This window comes from Mangifera indica, chromosome 3 (genome assembly GCF_011075055.1).
Source record: "Mangifera indica cultivar Alphonso chromosome 3, CATAS_Mindica_2.1, whole genome shotgun sequence".
NCBI classification, from domain to species: domain Eukaryota; kingdom Viridiplantae; phylum Streptophyta; class Magnoliopsida; order Sapindales; family Anacardiaceae; genus Mangifera; species Mangifera indica.
Window position 1 is genome coordinate 12482130 of NC_058139.1, and position 19073 is coordinate 12501202.

General features: G+C 31.4%; 1 protein-coding gene across 3 annotated transcripts; it reads right to left on the minus strand.

Moving 5' to 3' along the window:
• Window positions 1-11982: 11982 nt before the first annotated feature.
• LOC123210558 lies at window positions 11983-18744 on the minus strand. Of its 3 annotated transcripts, none has more exons than XM_044628995.1 (7): window positions 18572-18744; window positions 18402-18494; window positions 17765-17899; window positions 17606-17695; window positions 16489-16638; window positions 13789-15386; window positions 11983-13286 (listed from the first exon to the last, which is right to left on the minus strand). In XM_044628995.1, exons 1-7 carry the CDS (start codon window positions 18632-18634, stop codon window positions 12455-12457), a joined length of 2961 nt encoding a protein of 986 aa, XP_044484930.1. In that variant the 5' UTR covers window positions 18635-18744; the 3' UTR covers window positions 11983-12454. The 3 variants fall into 3 exon arrangements, with proteins under 3 accessions (XP_044484930.1, XP_044484929.1, XP_044484931.1); XM_044628994.1 differs by having other exon boundaries at window positions 11983-13349; XM_044628996.1 differs by lacking the exons at window positions 18402-18494; window positions 18572-18744 and having other exon boundaries at window positions 11983-13349; window positions 17606-17690; window positions 17765-17873.
• Window positions 18745-19073: the final 329 nt, after the last annotated feature.

A 19073-nucleotide genomic window follows, 5' to 3' on the forward strand; every position in this document is an offset into this window, starting at 1 on the left:
TGTACTTAATTGATGTTTCCTATGATACTGACTTAATTAATTTATACAATTAGATTTAGTGTTTGTGGCCCCAATAGATGCTTATTATATTACAGATCAACTTTCCAAAAAACAGTTTGTTGGCCGTTCAATACGTTCCCTCAAAGTTTCAAAAGGTTGATCTCTTTACAAAACCTTTAGCCATTGCAAGATTTTAATCGTTGAGAGAAGAGTTGTGGGTTCATCTCTTTAAGAAATATTTGGAGCAAACACAACAATGCAACTTGTCAAGATAAGACCACAAATAGGCATGATTGCACAAGTCTTTCCTAGCTACTTAATTTAAAGGAGGATGTTGAAATGAAACATAGATCTCCTCTCAGAAGCCTTTCTTCGAAACTTAGTTTGAAGGAGTATGTTGACATGAAAGTCTCTCCTCAAGGCTTGGTTTAAGGGTAAAGATGAGCTAAAATAAATAACTCCTCCTATATTAGTTATTAATGGAAAATGTTAGGCCTCTCTTTCACTAATATATGGAGAGACTAACATAACAATGATTATAACTTCTGAAATACTAAAAATACATAAACTAATTTTTTTGTGATTTTATCTCTATTCTCTCTCTATTCTTTGCCGTTTAAAAAAACAACTAATCTTAATTTATTAGTTATAAAAGGCCAAATAACTCATTGCCACCAAGGTTTAGTTCATTTTCAAAGTCTCATTTATAAAGTTTCAAAAACATAAATATCTACTAATCATCTAGTTTTAGTTAAAATTTTCAATTAGTTATAAAGGTAAAACCGTTAATTTATCTTTAATATTAAAATAAATAAAATTATAATTTATTTTACCCTATTGATTTAAAAATCTAATAATTTTATCTTACTTAAAAGTTTGAAAGGTTGTATTTTTTTATTTTTCTGAATCTAATAACCACTCTTGAAAGGTTATGACCAGTCTTCCCACTACCTCTCTTCCCAATAGTTCTCAGAGTTAAACCATTGAAAATCCGGATAAAATAGTCAGATCACACAGATCCATGGAACATGCATAGATCCTGGTTATAATATGTGATAACTATGATCATGGTTATGATGAGAACCATCCTAATAATTCCCAACCCATCTCTCTCTGAAATTCAAAGAAAAGAAAGATTTAAAAAATTGGTAAACGTCAAATCTACAATTCAGAACTGATCTTGAATGTGATCGTAAGTAAAATATAATGAGCTATGGGGTAGAAGCAATCAACAAAATAATTAAATTAAAGAAGTGACACGAAATCTAAAGATTACTTTATGATGGTATCAATTCAACATGATACTCTGTGAGAGACTAAGATGGGAAAGACACAAATAATGATGATGACCTCTTACAATTCCAACTAAGCTGAAGTAGCTTCAGAAATGGGATGGTGCTGTTGCCATATCCCTAAATCCACCACTTTCACAACTTGCCATTGGCACAGGGATTCATGCGTTGTTCCTTTGTTTTTATTGTATTTTTTAAATTATGATCAATACTTTATTGAGATAGCACCACCTTTATGGTGGATAGTATTAACTAATTAGTTTATGTTCTAAACTTTCTTACCAACATAGTATTACCTGAAGATTATTTCCAGGGACGCTTGTGGTGGCATAATTTGAATTTTTTTAAGAGCTATTTAGCCATTGCAATAAAATGATCATAACTTAAGTAATTCTTGGGCCACTCTTGTCGCAGAAATTGAAGTTAATATTGAGACAGGGTTTGGTTAAAGGGATGTAAAAATTATTTTAATAACCTATCATTCATTATTTATATTATATTATTTGATTGTTAAGTAATAACAATTTTAGTAATCTTCTAATATAAAAAATAATTTGATTATTACATTTATCTTACCTATTAAAATTTTCAAGATAATTTTGATTTTATCATATTTTGATTTTTGTTTATTAATTTTTAGGGTAAAAATATTTTCATTTTCAATTAATATTAGAAGTAACATAAAGAATATTATTTTAACTTATCGAAAGAAAACATAAAATTATTTTAAAAATAATTATACCATAAGATAATTAAGTAAAATAACATCTGGGTATTCTTTTGTAATATCTAACTAAATATAATAATTATTTATAGCTACTCATTTTTATTAAATATAGTATTAGTTTATATTTTTTAATTTTTTAAGTAATCTATTTTTGTGATTACCATTTATTTTTTATAATAAAATATTACCTAACTAAATGCACAATTATTTGGCATCCTTGGAAAAAGTTTTTGGAAATTGAGTATTTTTGTTTAAAATATATAAGATTAAGAGGGGTATGATTTAAAATTAATTTTAAAAAAAAAAGAAAAGAACTCTTCCACTTGTTGCTTTCTACATCCGATCATGGGAATCGATTAGTAATGTTGGAGAGACTTTAATCTTGATAGATGTTATCTTATCCAAGCAAGTGTATATATAAATATATGGGCATGCCATGTAAATCATATCTGACAGCGACGAGCAGAGTCGTGACCTGTCCGTGGTTTCCAAAATGGAAACACCACCTTTGTTTGTAGCTTACAATCGGATACCCATTCTCCCACAACAACCATTTCAAAACAATAATTATTCTTATTATGCCAAAAGACTTGTTCCCACCCAAGGTTTAGTGTACCTTCAACCCTCACCTATTAATTTTTAAAAATCCAAATATCCTTTCGTCAGTTATTAAAGTTATCATAATAAATTAATTACAAGAACAAAATCATTATTTAATTAATAATATTAAAAATATATAAGTTTATGTCATTTTCTCTTTAGTTTGAAAATCTAACAAAATTTCTTCTATAATTAAGTTTTAAAAAGTTACATTTCCCCTATAAGATTTGCATTTTTTTCCTGCATCTTCGACAACCAAACTCTGATCACAAATCGATGATGCACAAAGACAACGATGGGACGGGAGACAAAGATTTGATGATGGAAAAAGCCAATAGAATAAAAAAGTCGATAGAAGACAAAGCTTCTATTCATCAAATCGAAGCTATCGTCAAATCGACTCTAGAGAAGACAAGTCACACGATCAACTCCTCGATTGATTCCTTATTTTCTATCGAATCAGCTCGATGGAAAATGAATAGCGTGAATTGACTAGGTTTTTGTCGCTCGAACTTTTTTATTTTTTGCTTGTAATGCAGGTCTCTTCGTCAGTCATCTGAGTTTGCAAGATTGAGTCGCTCTTCCTTGGTTTCCTTTATCAGTAGAATGTGAAGGGAGATAGAGGTGCAACTGTGATGTTCCTACACTTTGAGGGACAATTGAAATGAAAATTTTGAAAAATGATGAAACCTTAAGACAGGGGCAAAAATGTTATTTTTTAAAATAATATACTCTTTCATAAATTTTTATTTTCTATGGGTATGTATACAAAAATATTAAAAAAAAATAGCAATTTAATATGAAGTTAACTTATTATATTTATTTTAACAACTGATTGATACGTATATGAGCTTTTTAAAATTAATAGGATAAGAGTTTGGGATTGCACTAAACCTTAGGTGGGAGTAACTCTTTTGGCCTTCTTATTATGATAATCATCAAGTTGTTGATGTTAATGACTTAGATTTTGTTATTATTTAGCCCCAAATTATATAAATTATAAAAAGTTGTCAGCTTTTTCTAAAGGGTAAGTAAGATGTCCCGTTCGTGACTTTCAAGAGATCAAATTGGAATTTCACGGGTCAAATGGAGTCAACAAATAAATGCTAGTTTATGGTTTTTTTTGTTGCAAGTAACAGTCTTTAGCCTTAAGGATAGAGACGGTAATTCGACTCGTAAAATAGGACATTCGACCCATCCCTCTCTATTTAGGGAGAGAGTTCTTTGATAAAAATAAAAATAAAGACATAGATGGGGATGACTACAAACCCTATAATCAAGGATATAGATAAATATATTATCAATCCGTTCTCTCCCTAGTTACTCTCATCCCTTGTATATTTATTAAACTTTTTATATATTAAATTTTCTTTAAAAGTTTTAAATTATTGCAAAGGTATCATAAAACCTTATAATATTTTATTATCTTTTTTGAGGGGATCAGAAAGAAAAAGTGTGAAAAAATTTTCTCATATAGATGGAAAAGAGAAAGAGAGAGAAATTTTTAAATATGTGTACATACTTTTGGTATATAAATATATACACATATAGATATATTATCATATAATTAAATGATTTTGAATTAATGATAAAATATCAGTCAATCACATAATGATACATTTATATATATACACATTTTTGTACCAAAAATATATACGATTAACAATTATCTTTAGAAAATTCCTTTTTGAAGAATGAGTCATTGATTGAAAAAAATTACATAATTATTAAAAGATTAACGATTTGTGGGAGGGAAATTAATTAAATTGCCCAAATTTAGGGGTGCAAAATGTAATTGCCTAGCTTTTTGAAGTTTAAACTAAAATGCCCTATTTCATTGTAAAGACTAAAATGCCCTTCAAGCCAAAACTAAAGAAAATGACAAGTCGTCATCCCTAGGCACACAAAACACAACTACCCAACCACACGATTCGTGTACTCTGTCTGATCGATTTTCACAGCTTTTTCGACAATGAAAATGGATAAAAAGGTTAATAAAACAATCTTTGTCATATCTTTATATATTTCTATTCAAGATTTAGTCGATTCGATATAAAATTTGGGTGTGTAGACTTAGGGTTTTGATTTGAAAGATTTGATGAAATTAGTTGATTTGTTGGCAATTTTGATGAATTTTCTTAGGGCTTTTGTGTTAGATTAATTTTATATTGATTATTGTTGAAATAATGTTTGAAAAACGAAGTTTGGGAGGTGAAATCTCACCACACAAAATCGGCAATGACGACGTGAATGTTGCGTTGACCACACGAATTCATGTGGTGAGATTTCTTGGAGACGAAAAGATTTTGTGCATTTTTCAAACTTTCTAGACCACACAAATTAGTGTGGTTGGAGGCTAAAATGTGAGTTTTTAAATAGTAAATCAAGTGGTGGGATAGAATTACAAATTTGAAATTTTGGTTGACACATGAATTCCTAAGTCAACCGTACGAATGCGTCTAGTTGACACATAAATTCATGTAGTGTGGGGCAAAATGTGCTTTTCCAAAGTTATCTGCCACGTAAATTCCCGTGGTCAATTTTAGTGGGTCAGAATGTATTTTCTATAAAATTATGGGTTTTTTGATATTTTTCATATAAGGGAATAAATTGAAATTTTTGCATTTGAAAGTTTTTTGACGTGTAAAATTTGAATTTGAGGTATGTTTTTCTGAATAATGCATCTATATTCAGAATTAAATCATTTATAATATAAAATTAATATAATTGTAATTTAATTTTGTTACAGGAAGCTCAACACAAGAGAAAAAGGGAAAATCAGATTCCTCATAGAGAAACACTTTAAGGCTTAAGTTACTACACGTGGATAAAGAGATATGAGAGTCATGATTAAGAAAATATTAATAGAGTGACAGTTGCAAATGTTTCGACATACTTGTTTTGGACACTTCTTGGACGAGAAGGCTAACCGATTCAGTGGAATGTTAATACACTCCATCTTAAGAGTGGTAAATGAGACGAACTTGAGAGAGAAGTTATGGTTTCAAGTTAATAAGGTTGACATGCAATTCATCCTGTACAAGTTTGCCATTATGACAGGTCTTCGATTCAATTATATGTTAGATATTGATATATATATATTCTATTGAAGGCTACAGATCGGATCCACTAGACATATTTTCATGGGTGTAAGTCAGTTACATATGTTGATCTGAGTTGTGTTTTCCAACAGAGGCTATGGGGGAAGAACAACACTAACGCAGTAAAGTTGGTGTTGTTGTTTTATTTTCACATAAGGTTATTAGTGAGTGATTTGAGACAAACAATCCCCCAAAAGATATTACAATTGGTTGATCATCTTGATAAGTTCAATGCATGAGTACAAGTGTGGCAGATGACATATCGCTCAATTTGTGATAATATCTCCTAAAATTTCTATGGATTCTAGCCCAGTAAAGAAGAAGGAAAACTAGCTAAAACAATATGGAATCATGAGATTTTCACTAGCGTTCCAGCTAACTGTGACATTTATTAAATTATTATTAAAATAAAATTAATTTAATACGATTGTAAATTTATAGAGTAACCGATTTAAGTTGAAATTGTAGTTTTGGATATACGAAACACTGAACATACTACATTGATGGTTAAATATCTCATTAGTTTTAGGATCTGTTTGGATATTTAGGTGGCACATGAAAGATATCTTGGGATGAGATTTTATCTCAACTATCTTCACCGGAGATATAGTAAGTAATAATTTATAATTGATTAACATATATATAAGGTATAATAACAAAATTTACTTAAATAAAAATTTGTAAGATGATGTTAATTTTCAGCTAATTTTATCTCTGGTGGAAAAAACCATAGACTAGTTTAACGACATCATTCGATACACAGGGATGTTGGATAGCCAATCTTCTTCATCCACATCACTTTTATCTTGTCAAGACATGCATCATCGGGTCCTCCTAACGTTACTTCTCCGATTGTTGTTTTGTCTCATATCTAGGCCCATATCCAGCCTCCTATCATTGAACCCTCTCTCATCGATGCCCTTGTTACAACCCTTATCGGTGAGCACATATCATCGAAGCCCTCTATTCTGTGCCTTACCATCAAACGCATGTCAGACGATTCTCTCATCAGTGGACAAGATTTCTCCATTCATTACTTCGATGTTGCATTGGCTTGATGGAGAAATCTTATCTTAGATAAGATGAGTCGTATGAAGGATAGGATGAGTCATATAAAGGACATAATGATTCGTATGGAAGAGATACAATCTTATCACTATATAGATACTGTTGAACAGGTAAAAAAATTAATAATAAACTAGATATTCCAATTATTTAAATATACAAACATGTGAACTTGCCAAAATAATTATATCCATTGTTACAGTCTCTTCGTGATGATGATGACGGATTATCAAGATAGGGTCCGACATTTTCATTTCACCTACTGTCGAGGTAAATGCTAAACTTTGTAAGTATATTAGAAATGATATTTCATAAATACTTATAGTCTTCTGTTAACTCGCGATTGTTGATATTATGACAATGTTAGTTTCTTGATGAGGGACCATCCAAAGAGGATCTTATATTGACTTTTGATGTAGGCAATGATGGATCACCCCATGAGGTTTCTTTATTGAGACCTTCTGTAATGATTCAGGTTAGTATAATGTTATTTGTTAATATTATATCTTAATTACACATTCGATTATTGATTCCTTGTTAACTAATTACTGTCGATATTGTGATGGTGTCTCGATGTTGATGAGGCCACATCGAGAGGGGATCCCATATTAACGCCTATTTCGATAGTACAAATATGTATATTATCAATTGTATGCTTTGTGATTTTTGTTAAACACTTTGATTAACTAATATAAAATATGTTAATATTGTTACAAGATGTCAGCGATGATAGATCATCTCATTAGAATTCCCTATTATTGCCTTTTTTTATGATTGAGGTAAACTATTAAATTAACTGATAAAACGTGTTACTATTGTTAATATAAATTATCATTTACCTTTTATTTGTTGTTATAATAGGATATCCGATTGGTCTATCTCAACACACCAAGTAAGGAGAAAAAAGTGATTGATGTTTCTTTTCAGGATAATAAGTCGATTGACGATGTGATCTAGCTCCCGACACAGGGGGAGATAGTTCAGGTACGCAAATTTTATAAATGTTTATATTATATCTTGTACGTATGATTCAAAAGTATATTATTTATTTACTGATTTTATGTATTTAACTTCACCCAGTCCATAAATTAGCTATAGTCGACCTGACCTCACTTACGAATTCCTTACCCATGACTCTTACCTTACAGAAGGTATTGAAATAAATCTGAAAATCTCATGAGTTAATATAATTCTAAATGACATTTTATTTGTTTTGGTATAGTATTTTTGCTCACTTCATTGTCGACTTGTCAAGAAGGGACCATTCATTTATAGCCCATACACAAATCCATTGAAATCATAAATTTAGCAGACAAGGTCGGTTGTGCCATTATCGAGTATTGAGGGTGAGAAATTTTTCAAGAATTGGTATGCAGAACCAGATTTTCTCAAGAAACAAGAGGTGTATGACATAGGGATAAAGACCAAAATTACTTTCTCGGGTACAGTCATAGACACATCAAGATGGTTATCCGACGAAGTGAGTTTACTTGGTCAATTAACTTTGTTTTTTAATATAGAATATTGTTCAGATGCGTGATAATGTTATATTATCTATTTTTTTGACACATGGATTCATTTTTAGGATTATTACGTCGACAACAACATGACATTATTATAGAGGTCTGTCAAAACTTGACGATAGTTCTGACTTGTTTTGTTGCACACATCTCTCATGAGTATGCTGCGTGGATGAAAGATCAGTGTAACTACTAGTTTCCTCTTGTCTTCACATAACTAGTGGATGCGGATTATCCCTCTAACTTACATTTGCAACCCTGGGGTATGGTGAATGAGGTCAGTATTCGATTCTCAATTACTTTACAAGGATTACTAAATTAAAGTTTAATATATGTATTTTGTCAATTTTATCCCGATAAGCTTCGATAATGCATATTGGATAATATATATGCTGGATTTAAAGTAATTAAGTATAAGTATACATAAACACATTTATAACATGTTATAAATATTGAATATGTATTTATTTGCACGATTTCTCCTTTCATAAAACCATTTTTGTAATGTAACTTTGATGAACTCGATAAACATAGTAATGGGTAAATCTCGAATATGTTTGACAAATATATTAAACGATTCAACAATATTGGTAATCATTATATTGTGCCTATACCCTAGGAAATATGCCCTTGCCTACCGATCGAAACCCACCTCACATAGATATGCTATTACATCAGGGTGCATACAAGATAACAACTTCATTCTCTCTCAAAATTCATACTCTGTGTATGTCTTAACTGCTTTGCATGTTACGACAGTAGCCATGATGCACACTTGGGAATATTTCAACCATTATAAAGAATATATTAACATGTCGATCTGAAATCATTGCTAAATGAAGTTTCTTACCCAAACAATCCTTTAATTTTGTTAAAAACCAATACCATGTGTCATGATCTTCCTTAGGACCGATGCTAAAAGCCAATGGGTATATCTGATTATTATCATCAAATGCAATAACGATAAATAACTAACTTAGATATCTACCCTTTAAGAAAGGCAGCGTTAATACAAATAACTGGTAGAATTTTTTGTTGGATTACATAGATACTACAACCTAATGCGATGTAAAAATATTTAAATCGATTATGCTCATCCGTTAATGTATGTGTCATAGTTTCCGGATTACAACACACTAAATTGTAATATAATTTGGCAATAACATAAACAACTTTTCTGGTGTGCCCTTCAATGATTGAAGTACCCAATTTCTTACCCGTCATCCTTGTGCATATGATATATCAATTTTATATCGATCGGTGATATCTGTAATAATCTCTTTTGGTTGATAAACCTGACACCCAATATAAATCTCGTTCTCAAAATTTGCCCTAAAGCTCGAGCCCCCGCTTGCCTATAATGAGATAATATTTGATCTTTAAAACATGTGTGCTGGGTATCCATATGACTTAGTTCAAATCTGTCACTTTCTTTTACCCTCATTGCTCGTGCATGCCACTTATAATGTTCATTATGACATTTGACCTCCTTTGTGTTTGATTTGTACACTCTAAAATGATATCCTTTCTCAAGAGCATCTCAAATTATTACATCAATGACATATTTTTTACTTGAAAATAATGTACTAATTTTTAGAGAATCATTATGTCTTTGCATTCCTGGGTTTTGGATGTAGATGGTTGGTTAGGAAAAGATGGTAACCAACGAAATGCATCAATACAAATATTTCCACCATCAGGATTTGTTTGTAGGAAATTACTTGTACCTCCAATATCTTCATTAACGTGTGTCTTCTCTTCGAACTTTGGTTCCTCGATGAGAATATCATGCATAATCTTCCCTTCAAATTCACTCTATTTTGGAAAATTTTTTTTGTTGCCACGAACAAATTCTTCTGCACTATACAATACATCAATATCAACTTTATTTAAGTATGCAAAGTCTTCCTCAGAAAATTATTGTTTCTGATTGATCCCAATATTTTGAATTTCTCTTAAACCAATCTCTTGATCTTTTAGATAACTACTCGACTTACCACCTTGTAAACCCTCATTTGCTTGTTTAACTTCATAACTATCATCATTAACTGTAGTTGTTACAAAAACTAAAACACATTGTTTAAAGAGGTTAGACAAACCATTAAGAACCTCAACATCTCTATCATTCGAAATTTCAATAAGGATGTTGTCATTAAGATGTTTTGGTTTCACGCTCATCTGAATGTTAAATATCTTTTGATCTATGTGTCACTTTTTGCTCACCATTTGGATTAATCTCTCGAATGTCGTGTATTCTAGAATTTTAATCAATTTCTTGTTAACTCTAACATATTTTATTATGTGATCACCTCTTTATATCCATTCTTTCAAATCTAATTGAAGCATATCCAATTATTTAGATTAAACCTATAATAAAAATATATAATCAACATAAATAACATGATCGAAAATACTATTTACAGATTTATGTTACATTATTTTATTATTAAATTTGAATTTCGTGATTCTATTTCTATTGCACAATTACACCAATTCTATAATTTGATTACATATTATAACTATTAATATACTTTGATTAATGTGATACTAATTTGTGAAAATATTTCTTTACCTCTATATTGTTAATTATCATTTTATCCTCAAATATTATCTAATATATTTTCAATACTCTTCATTATAAAATATCATTTTACCCTTAAATATTATTCAATCTAATCCTCTAACACCCTTTATTATAAAATATCATTTCACCTCATACTACTATAATAGTTACAAAATATCCCTTATAATTTTTATCAATTTCTTTTTACACAACTATAATTTATTATATATATAACACCACATATAATTGTATTATCAATAAAATAATAACGACCAAAGTTATAACACGTATAAATATTTCAATATCACGAATTTTTTTCTTTTTATTTGAAATCTCGATCGCGAACTTTTTTCTCTCTCTAAAAATCCCTCTTAGATAATGAGTAAAATTATATATGATAAAGATAGAGAAAGAGATATGGTTTATGTAAAAATAAAGAAAAGGTAGTTTTAATAATTTTTTGAGATATTTAGTATATTTTCATTTGAACCCTAAAATTAGAGATAAATTTTTTCTTATCCTTAAAAAAAAATAATTTAATTAATTTCGCTTTTTGGGATATGTTCGGAAGAGTGATTGATTAAAAATAACGTATGCCATAAACTATGACAAATTTGTCAGTTGATAAATCGCCTAATTTAATTATTGGCCACCTGCCCACCCCTCACGTCTCAGCAGAATTATCTTCTCCGAAAACTTAAAACCCTAATTAAGACTATTTTCAAAACTAAATTCAGTTTAAAGAGATTTTATATACTCATACATACATACAAATATATATATATATATATAACAAGTGTATTTGAGGAGGGCTAAAAAAAGCTTTCCATAAAAACATACTTATGATATAGAGCCATCACTCTACTAAACATATCAAGAAATAAATGGAAAAATTCCACTTTCACTGTTATTGATCAAGGCATACATGCAATGAATCCACCCCACCCCATGTTTCCAAAATTAACAAAATTATATATATATATTTTTAAATATATAGATAATATGTTATTATATAATTAAATAATTTTAAATTAAAACTAAAATAATACTTAATTATATGATGATATATCATTCATATATATAATTATACATTAAAAAATATATACACATAATATTACTCTTTTATACATTACTCATACTTGGATTTCCTATCTTTGCAATATACACGTTAAATGACTATGCACATGCGCAGACATCTTCCCCAATGTAGACATGTTAGGTGTGACACAGGACGATTCGTCAGACCATTTACATAACATTCAAAGTCAGACTCACTTAACTATTTTTTCATGCAAATGCAAATGCAACCACTTTTTCACTGGAACACTCATTTTTATCTCATTAGTAATGGATTCAATGTGACTGTGACCAGATTTTTAGACATTTTATATTAGATTCCCTTCTAACATTTAACAAATTGTTATGTTCCCACTGAAACGTCAAATGCGGCTTCCTGAAGTCACCAACACTTGATCCCACTGAAACGACATATCCATCTTGCTCAGAATTAGGTTTGCTGGTGCTCCTCAGAGTCTGCCTCTGACAAATTTAGAACCCGATTACAAGCAGAGAGCTGAGACCACAGCTTAGCTACTGTCAGTTAAGCCTACTAAGTGAGAAATAGCATCTTCAAGACGAGAAAGGGAAGCCAAAAACTTCTGAAGTTCAGTGGAGTCAAACTGGCTTTGCTGCCAATTGGAAATGCCATCACCGATAACTTTTAAACCATTCTGCAGTAATTCCATTCCTTTGCTTACTTCACCAGGAAGTTTTCTTCTCTTATTAGATAAGTTTTCACCAGCAATTTCCATTCTTTCACATGCCATTGGTTCTAATTCAATATTTGAAATATTTCGGACTATTTCTCTAAGCAGTAAACCTTCCTTCACTAACAGCCTGGGCTGCTCAGAGCTACATGTAACAGTAAGAAGAGTCAGTTCCTTCTCAAGAAATGCCTTGAACTCAGACATAAATCTCTCTTCATTTGGCTCATTTCCAGACTCTAAATCATATGAAAGAGCTGCATCCTCGGGCACAAATCTCCACAGCTGATTGCAAGTGGTACGCTCAGAAAAATATCCAAATGCTGCAAGTGCCTGGTGAACAAGTGCCCAGTGCCGCTCTCTGAGCAGCATGTGGTACAACTTCCACACAGCACAGCTCTTAGCACAATCATCGCTTTCTGAAATCTCCACCTGACCAAATCCTGCCATAAAAAGAGCCAATTCTGCTTTGCATTGATAAAACTGAATATCTGAGTCTGTTGATCCTGAGATAAACAGGTCCTGAAGCTCCAAGATGACTTCCTCCATCTCATCAACTGAATATAGATGCTTCATATTCGAAATAATCCTGAGTGTTTCACTCAAAAGCTTACAATATTGATTCTTCATCACCTTGTCAGCAGCATTTCTATAGCTTCGAATAGTAGAAACTAAAAATTTCAGGGTCTTTATTTCAATATCAGATATACTGACCTGGCTATAGGACATAATAACATCATTTAATATTGTTACCAACAAAACATTGAGGTAAATGAGATATTATCAGCATTAGGTCTAATTTTATACCTAGAGATGAATTAAAAAAAATTAAGCTCAAAACCTTGAGGTAAAACTTAAAACAATATAAAATTCAGGTAATGAAAAATAGAAGTTTCACAAAATAAACTAAAGTCAAGAAGAAATGTCAGCCATAGGATGAGTGGAGTAGAGATTTTTTATCTATTAAGTATATAAATAATTTGAAATTTTAGTAAAAGGTCGATGAAAATGCTTAAAAAACTTGCCTAGTATTTAATATGAGGAATGAAAATATAGGACTTTTACAAATTCTATCATATTGTAATAATTGTGAGATGCAACTGGAGACCTGATTTTCTCTTTGAAAGAATTAAAGGAAAAGAACTAAGTATACTTACGCTAACTGCAAGGAAGCAGATAGAGCAAAAACTGGCACTCCCAACACACCAGAACTGGAAGCACTGAATGATTTGTCAGCAAATCTCTCAATGAAGCTAAAATGATCAGTGATGATTTTTTGCTTGGCGAAACTTCTAATATTATCTGACAGAGAATTTATTGGAAAACCTTCTAAAAGTAGAGCAAGATACATAATTGATGATGATTGAGATCTGTCATCACTGGCAACATAATTGTAAACCTTGTCAACCAAAGATTGTCTACTATAAGTAAGAAGTATGCAAATTGAATGTGCCATTTTTCTTAGGGTAGAGCCAGGTAAAAAAACAGATTCTGAAGATACCAAAGACTTCATCAATGTGCAAAGTTTATCGATAATACCATTCACCAAGTCCACCTCAGCATGACGCACCAAAAAGCACCAAAGTTCCATCACAATCTCCCTGCAAAGGACGTGAGGATGGAAGAAATTTTCAAGCAGGAAAGCCATAAAATCCTCCCAAGCATGACAAGAAGAAACTGCAATCATGAAGGTTTTTAAAGCATGCAACAAAGCTGAAAACAAAGTCTGCCAGACTAGTTCAACAGTTTTTCCAGAACTGTATAATACTGGAATTTGGGAGACAAGAATGGAAGAATACACCTCCTCATCTGTTAACACATCTAAAAGCCAACCGACCTTTCTGATCATGATGAGCTTCATGTCTTCTCCAAGATCAGGAGAATACATCAGAAAACTAAGAAACAATCCAACTCGACCAGGCAATAACATTCTTGCCCCAGACATTGCTTCGCAACTGAGAGAAAAGATTTCATCAGTTGAAGCTGCCCTATAGTTACTTATTGGCTCTCCACGGATAGGGTTCAAATTACATTCCTCAGTGAATAAACAGTCAAGAATTTCAAGCTTCTCCAGTCTGTCAAGAGGTGAATTCAGTAAAGAATTAAGTAAATCCAAAGATGATCTCTCAAGAAGTTCTGTCAATACTTCACTGGCAATTTTCAAACCTTTATCATGACTTAGCGAAATTCTTAAACTTGAGATCATCAGTACACAAAGTGTTATCTCTTTATACACTATATATGCTTGTCTAGGAAAGAGGGAAGCTATCTTTACGGCATTGATCAGGTAAAATTTCACTGGAATAAATGTTCTTCTGGCTTCACTTACAGAAATGGCTTCCTTAAGTTTAGAAGACCAAGCCTCAGTTGTGCATCTGAGAGATTCATTGATCAGTGAAATCAAAGTCACTATAATATCTGCTACATTCATCTTTACTGCTAATGCTCCCTTGCCAAGCTGAAGCAAGGTCACCACACCTTTCCATGACGCATTTAGTATTGTTACCAGACTGCCACCACCACTTGCAGCCAGGATGCCCAATTCAGACAATCTTTCAATTGCACATTTTGTTATGTTGGCAACATGATTCACAACAATAGGCTCTTTGCACAGCCTGCCGAATTGATTTTTTTCAGATCTTGCATTAGAGGACTCCACATTTACAGCTTGAGAATATTCTTTGCAAAGCCTTATCACAGCATCAATAATTGCCTGAGCAACTTTGAAGATATCCAAGCCAACTGAATTGATAATCTGGTTGAAATTAATAAGAGTGCTGTCAGCAATAGGAACCAAGTTTGTCTATCAATTAGTGTACAACGTAGCTTATTTTAGTGTACAGTGTAGTAGCCTCTCAATGGATGTGATTAATAGCTTTCTTGAAGAAAACTTTTCATACGAAGTAAAACAGTATGGACATAGCAAATAGATTGTAAGAGTCAAGCCACATTGTTTAACCATGGCTTGTAAATCTGTTCAGCAATAATTTATTCTAGAGTCAAGCTCAAGTTTGATTGTCCAATTGAGTGTTAAAGAAATCCATGATTATGAACAAAGCATAGTACAAAACCCATGGTGCGCCTCAAGCTTGAGATTAAGTTTGCAAAATGTGCATCTATATGTTAAGATGAAGTCACAGAATTAACTCGTCTTTTAAAGATCAATAAAAAAATGATTAAAAAAAATTTATAAGAAAAAATGTGAAAGTTACACCATGACCAAAATCTGAATAAATTAGGTAAGAAATGATTAAATGTCTCAATTTTAATTTTAGTTACCTCCTCATTTTTACAAGCCTAATTCAAACTAAACTTAGGCATGTATTCATCCTTGGGTTTTCTGAATATAATCATTAGTCAAGGCCAAACTCGAGTCACCTAATAATTAGATGAAATCATCATTTAGTCATGGTTGAAGCTTGTAGACCCTGAATTTAGACCATTGATTGTTATTTTCTTTCTTAGAATTGAAATTGAAGGCTGCAATAAAAAAGTGTCATCTGAGCAGAAAAAATTATGAATTTCATCAAAATGATGTGAGTTATTACAATATGAAAAAGATAAGTAAAAGAATAGTAGCAAAAACCATGAAACCTTCCTTACTAGCAATATATATATTTTTTTGTAAGTAATTTTTTCAGGATTTCACAAGCGTGACAAAGTTTGGAACCCAACTTTTCTACTTGAAAATTCTAATACTCCACCAGTTTTGTTACACCTAATTCTCCTTACTAGAGATATTGCTAACATGAAATATTTAGATTTTAGCATATCAATCATGTACGAAGCTAATATCTAACTCTCTTACATAAAATTTCCAACATTAGGATTAATAACCAGAAAAGAAAATTAGTTACCTTGCTCTCTGATATTGCATCTTTTGTTAAATTAAATTGTTCCATAATGAACTTCTCAATGATAATCATCGATGTCTCACAGTTTGAAATAGGATATCTCACAAGAGCCAAAAAACTATCAGCAGAAAAATTCATAAAATCTGAAAGCAGCTGCAAAAGATAAATGTAATGTCAAGGAAAATTCTACACATACAAGCTATTTGGTACATTGTTCGCAGAAAGATAATGCTGCCCAAGAAAGGTGTTGCCAAAATTTCAGATAAAATGCAAACGTGCATGTTCTGTGGAAGCACTAGGTCCATTCTTCACAAAACATTATTACCAAGAAAGGTGGCAAAATTTCTCATTGAAAACAATAGAAATTGAGCATAGAACATTCTGCAAACTGGAAAATGGTAAAAAAATCAAGCATATAGGAATACATGCGCTTGATGCAAAGGAATAATAGGAAAGCCTTTAAATATGAACTTTCAATTGACATATAGATACTATCATGCCTCCTAGATGACGATGCATGCTTTTGAGATATCCTACTTTAGATTATCAGGAGACCACTGACATCACTCTTCTACAGAAAACCAGTAACAGCAATTTGCAGAATTTTTTCAGGTTCTTACCCCCAAAAAAAAAAAAAAATTCAGGTTGGATAGAAATATGGTCTCATCTATGTTAATGCTGTTGCATACTCACATTACAAGGAAATAGACAGGAGTAAACATCCAATATGGAAAAAAATTTTCAAACCTCAGATATTGAACCAAATTCCAATTATTGGTACTATTAATTCACTTAACAATTTTAATATAATAGCAATATGGTTAAACAGGAAGAAATTCCATGATTTTTTTATGGGACATAACCATATTTAACATTGCAGTATGCCCTTATGTACAACAATTCATATATACAGATCACCATTAATGTATGAAAAACAGAACATTAATTAACATCCAGATATAAGATTAGAGACTAGTTGCAGCTCAAACCAAATGATATATCACGATATCTGATCCCTCAGAAATATTATTAACTAATATAACAAAACATAAACATTCATTTAAACATCAAAGTCAGATGTCTTGAAGAAACGACCAGACAAAATGTCAAATTTATCTACCTGGTAAAAGAAGCTGCAATGCTCTTCCTCTTGAGACTCCTCCTTTGACATACAGGTCATCTTCAAATGCTTCCTGCACCACATGCTTCCCTAACATATGCGCAGATTAAGAAGCTATACTACAATTGTGAAGTTACTACAGTAAAGAGACAAGCATACCTTCATCCCCAGACTTAGAAATTGCACTAAACAACCAGATAGGTCTGAATTTACATATTTTGCAGCCACAGACAAAATACTCTTGTTTAACATACACTGCGACACATCCAAACAAGTGAAGTCTTCCCAAAATGTCTAACACCTCGTTAAGGTCAAGTAAGTGCATTTGGGAGCGCCTTCATAGAAAGCACTTGTACAAAAGCAACTGAAAGCATATTTGGATAAATTACGTATCAAGCATTTCTCCTAATAGCAACCACATTTTGTAATACTTATAGATAAAGCACTTTTAAGAACCTTCCACTAAAAAATTTCTTGCAGTAGCAGTTTAAAGCGGTTCCTATAATAGTATATACAGTTACACTTTTGAATAAAACATGCATCAAGCAATTTAGTGTTTTTTTTCTAATAAAAAAAGCAATTCGTCAAAACTAGAAACCAACGCAAAACTGTAACAAGATTTTGAACTCCCATTTCATGGAGTCAAAATCACTCCTAATCACAATAGCGATACTTTCTATCAAATTAACCACCTGAAAAACAAATATGAATAGCCACCAATTTCGAGTAATTCAGAAGCTTTAAAACACAAATGAATAATACAAAATTAAAACAAACTGTGACAAGCGAAGGATACAGTTAGGCATTCTACAAGCAAAGCTACATCAGAATTCTCCGATAAATCTAAATCCGTCACTTCGTTGAGCAGTTTAACGCGGCTCTCAACAACCTGTGATTTTAAGGAACTTCAAAATCGATTGAACAAATTGGAGGATAATTCAGAAGTTAGGGGCTAGAGAAGCTTACGTCTGAAGCTTTGATGGCCTCTATTAGCCTCTGCAACTGGTTGTTTAAGCACTTTCCTTCCATTGGTGGTCTCTTTGTTTCTGATTTTTTTCTCTCCTCTTTACAAATGAGGCGCTTATTTAGAGTTCTAAAATATTTTGCCTTGCTTTCCCGCCTTGGATTTCTCTGATTTTCCTATTCTCACATTGCCCTCCCAAGGATTGGCGTAATTATATTTATAATCCATATAACTTCAAATTTTGGTTAACGTGACGAATCATTTTTATTAAATTTAAAAATAAAAAATCCTCTCAATATATTCAGCTTTTTATTTTAGGAAAATTTTGAAAAAATATTCATACACGATGGGAGTTTTAGGAATAAAAAAAAGTTAGATTAATTAACCAAATTATGAGTTTATCTGATTTTATATAACACTCAAATATATATATATATATATATATAAAACCCCTTGTCCTAAAATTTTAATTTTTGGATCCATTACTGCAAAAAATTGTATAAA